The following is a 4,606-nucleotide window of genomic DNA, read 5'->3' on the forward strand; positions in this document are numbered from 1 at the left end:
GAAAGCCACTCTCTGGGCAAGGTGGCATCTTTGTGCCAGGGACTGGGAAATGCTGGATGTGCTCCCCCATAACACATGCATAGAATCACAGAATCACAGAATCACTGTGGTTGGAAAAGACCTTTAAGATTGAGTCCAACCTTTAACCTAACCCTGCCATCCCACCACTAAACCCTGGCCCTCAGCACCTCGTCTCTCCTTCTTTTAAATCCCTCCAGGGATGGGGACTCGACCACCTCCCTGGGCAGCCCATTCCAGAGCCTGACAACCCTTTCGGTGAAGAAGTTTCTCCTAATGTCTAGCCTAAACCTGCCCATCTCACTGGGAAAACCCTGGAAGGACATAGGTCGACGTTCTGCGTGGATGGATATTTGTACCAAAGCTATATTTCCCCTATTTTAGAATAACAGCAAATGATAAGAGATTCAAACCGTTTCTGCTGAAAAAAAAAAAAAATACCTGGAAAAGTGCAAACAGGCTGAAATGGTCTCATGGAAGAGCGAGCACTTTTGGCCAGTGCTGCTCTGAAGGAGGTCAACTGTCCAAAAGCTGTGTCTGTCTGTGAATTTAGGAGGTTTTTATAAAAACCGGCACCTCTGCAAGGCCAGCGGAATAATTCCTGAGGATGGTGCCTCCGTCAAACACGTGGGCGGTGTTGGTGTCCATCCACAGGTGCCCTTCTCCAGGCAGGTAGATATCTCGCCACATTTGCCCTTTTTCTGTGACTGGGGCAACCAGGACCTGCAGTGAAAAAAAAAAAATAAAGAAAAAAAGGGATTTAGCACATGGAGGATTAGTCAGGATGTACCGCCGTGCCAAGCAAACCACGAGGCTGAAGGGACAAGCAAGCAGCCCCGGGGAAGATCAGGAAGCCTGGCTCATGGCTGCAAAGGGGAGTATCCACGCACGCAAGCAGCAGAGGCCAAAGCTGGTAAGCGCAAAGCTTCCCAAACTGCGGTGAGAAAAGACGGTGCAGAGGCCTTCGTCTGGCTGGGACTGGGATCATCCCGGCCTGCAGTAGTTCCCAGAGTCCATCCAGCTCATAATTTGGAAGATCTGAACACAAAAGGCCCATCAGAAGTCTGTGTTTCCTGCAAAACAAAGCGTTTCCAGGTGGAGCGAGACAGGGCGGACGCAGGCAGAGCGGAGCACAGGCTGGCCGGCAAATCCCAGGGGCTGCAGGTGGGCGCAGGCTGACATCAAGCAGCTTCCGAGGAGGTTTCATGGGATTGCAGTGGGAATTGGTGGCGCAGAGTCAGGGCGAGAGACAGCCCTGTGCCGCGGAGGGGATTCGTGGCAGAGCTGGGAATTTTCCTTTCCCCCCCATGACCCCATGCTTGGGAGGATCTGGTTCAGGCAGCCTCTCTGATACGACTTCTTCAGCAGAGTCAAATATAATCGGGTATGAAACCAAGCAGCAACTTGTATTTCAATTAGAAATGAACATATTACAGGGCTGGGAAAAGTTTTAGCTCCAGGCTGCTAAAAAGGAGGCTTCCAAGCCCCCTGCCCAGGGCTGCTCTCCAGGCGACTTCACCCTCCCTTCCCACCTTTCCTCTCCTGCATTTAGGAGAAAGATTAGTGTTTCAGCCTCTCTCAGACTAATTTAGTGCTGCAGGTTACATAAACCCTAGGAAAAGCGCATGTTCAAAATACACAACGCGATCTATACAAACTCAAGCAACTTATTCACATTTATCCTTCTACAGACTCAAGGCTCCTTTGGAGATTCAAGGGATTCAGCTGCCCAGTGCCCTCATCAAGTATTTGTGACAAAATCTCAGCTGGTGGCTTTGGCATATGGGTAATTGCATTAAAAAAAGCAAACTTGCTCTTGGTTCACAAACCAACAAGTCCCATTTGGACACGAGACGTAAGAAGCGTGCCCTGCTTGCCCCCCGCAGTGACTCAGCCAAGGTAATCCAGCCCTCAAAGAACTTCAGAGGTTTGGTTTTTTTTTTTTCCTCCTTTCTTTATGGGAAAAGCAGTTTCCAACATCCTGAGATTATTTATTCCCAATAAATTATTGCACTTCAGAAACTGAAAGAAGTCTCCAGGGCCCTAAATAAGAGTTTTGCAAGAAAAGCAAAGCTTTTCAGAAAAAGGAACAAGCCCAAAGCCCACAAAACCAGCTGCTTTGGCTTCGATTTAAATCTGCTTGAGCACTGGGGCTTCGATTTGTGTTTGTGCAGAACCAGGTTCGCATGATGATGATGAAGGAGAGGATGATAGGAAACAGATTAAAACCCTAGAAAGGCCATTAAAGGAGGAAAAAAACCCAGCTAAAGAGAGAAAACTGGATATGAAATGTAGGGATCAGTCCATCAAACTCCACCTTTGGAGGGCCTGGTCAAGAGCAAAGAGCAGGTGCTGGGACTCATCCCTGCACCCCTTAGCAATGCTCTAGGAGCTGCTCAGCAGCATCAGCCCAGGGGTCTCCCATCGGCACGGTGTTTGGCATGCTGTGGGGGACACTTTTGGACCCTCCTGGCCTTTACAAACAGATCTGGCAGCAAGAGCCGGCTTCCCTGCCTCTTGCAGCATCTGCTTTCACCGGGCAGATGGCACCGAGGAGCAGCGATGCTGCCACCCACCCACAAACCAGCACAAAACCATATTTTTTTTGTTTATTTTTTTTTTGCCAAATCGTTGCGACTGGTCTCTTTGCTGTTATATTTCAACACGCTTTGCTGGAGGAGTCGGCAGCGGTCAGCTCCAATTCCCTTTCCCAGTAGTGGGAGCTGGGATATGGCTGTGCAGCGTTACATCCAGCTTCGTGACCTCTAGTCAAGGATCAAACCCACCCCGACCTCTGCAGTCCCTCACCGCAGCACCCCAAAACCGCTCGCACAAACCCAAAGGCGTCGCTGCCCCGTCGGCTCGAAGGGTGCAGGTATTTGTTTCCCTTTGGAGTCAGCAAAAATCAGACCTAAAAACCGCTTATCGAGCGCTCTGGCCAGTCTGACGGATACATCGGCGGCCCGGATCAGCCTGAATGCGCGCTGCCAAGAGCTCCGTGGTAACGAGATCTGGAAGCGTACAAATCACAGCCTGAAAATCAGGTTTCAAAGCAGGGCTATCCCTCCCAGCCCAGAGTTACCCCCCCAAAAAGCCTGGGGGGCCACTTGGGAGCAGAAAGGCTTCAGCAGTAGCACGGGGCCATGTTCACCAGCACCCTGCAGCCGCTGAGGGACGATGCTCAAAAGCTTTATCCCAGTGTCCTAACGCTTACTCTTGCTTTGATCCATACTGGGACAGAGCCACCCTGTGTATTTTCCAGTAATTTCTTATTAATGATGCTCCAAGCTGCACCAAAGCCATTTTTGGAGGGCATTTCTATTCTTCCAGCTTCCAAAAACCAGCTTGGAAGTCAAAACATCCCCCCTGTCTGGGCTCTTCCCACACAGGCTCAGGCTTTTGCGGGGAGGAATAAAAACCAAAGTCAGACAAGCTGCTTGCCAGCCTCACATCGTGCTTTATCAGAAATACTTGGCCCTGACACGTTTATGGAGCAGACATCCCATTTTACTGTCTTTGAGGAGCTTTCAGCCAAGCCAGAACCTTGTGTCCTCTGGGAGAAAAGACTGAAGCTGCTCCCACCTTTTTTGTGGTGTTTACTGGGAATCTGCCCTCCCTAACACAGAGCCCATTCCTGCCTCGGCCGATCCAATTGCATCAGGGATTTTTTCAGTTCAAGTGATCCTGGGGAAAAGAGCCAAGTTTTTGCTTGCTCCCAGTTATAACCAGTTACCACCACGACTGCCCCAGCATGTTCTCCGCAGTGCGCTGGGACAGCGGGAATGCCTTGGCTCCCTCCAACCTCTGCGCTTGCACACCAGCCTGGTACCGGCTTGTGCCAAGGATCCGTACATCAAAAACCTCCCGCCCGACGATCCAAGCGCTCTGCTTTTTAAGCAGCAGCAGCGTGGTGTTTTAGCAGCCTTCTGCAGGGCTTCCTTAAAAAAAAAAACAAACAAAAAAACCCCCCCAAAACAAAAAAAAAAACCCAAACCACCCCATCTATGAATCGAAGCTGCAGAATTTGTGGTGAGAAACTCATCAGGCATTGCAATACCTCCGGGAGGTCGTAAGCAGAGCCTGGAAACAAAACTCTTGCAGCACAAGATGCTTTTCTATCGAAACAAGAAACAAACTCCTGCTGAGCTTTACTTTGGGGTACGTTTTAGGGAGAGGATGTCCTCATCGTTAGCAGCATCCCCATGTAAAGATGGCCTAAATCGCTGCAACAGTACGGACAGGGGATTAATGGAGGAAAAAAAACCCTGTAGGAACTGCTGGAATCTTGAGCTGCTGGGATCCTGCAGCCAGGCAAAGCAGGGGGGACGGAGATGCAGCGATGGCACCGCACAAAAGAAAAACTCCTTACAAAACTGGCAGAGTGGGGGTGGGGGGTGTGAGGTACAAATTTCTCTTCGAAAGGTCTTTTTCAGAAGGCCTGAATGGCCTTTCCAAGGCCTTTGGGATTCAAAGCAGCCATAAATCATAGAATCGCTTTGGTTGGAAAAGACCTTTAAGATCATCGAGTCCAACCTTTAACCTAACCCTGCCATCCCACCACTAAACCCTGTCCCTCAGCACCTCATCT

General features: G+C 50.0%; 1 protein-coding gene across 1 annotated transcript in view; it reads right to left on the minus strand.

Annotated features, from left to right (window-relative positions):
* Positions 1-567: 567 nt before the first annotated feature.
* Positions 568-4,606, minus strand: part of LOC104125110 (SITS-binding protein) — a 16,004-nt gene continuing 11,965 nt past the window's right edge. Inside the window, exon 9 of the mRNA XM_035893060.1 lies at positions 568-741. Coding sequence (XP_035748953.1) covers positions 568-741 — 174 coding nt within the window. The remainder of the gene's footprint in view (positions 742-4,606) is intronic.

Source organism: Egretta garzetta, unplaced genomic scaffold (genome assembly GCF_000687185.1).
Source record: "Egretta garzetta isolate BGI_Z169 unplaced genomic scaffold, ASM68718v1 scaffold904, whole genome shotgun sequence".
NCBI classification, from domain to species: Eukaryota; Metazoa; Chordata; class Aves; order Pelecaniformes; family Ardeidae; genus Egretta; species Egretta garzetta.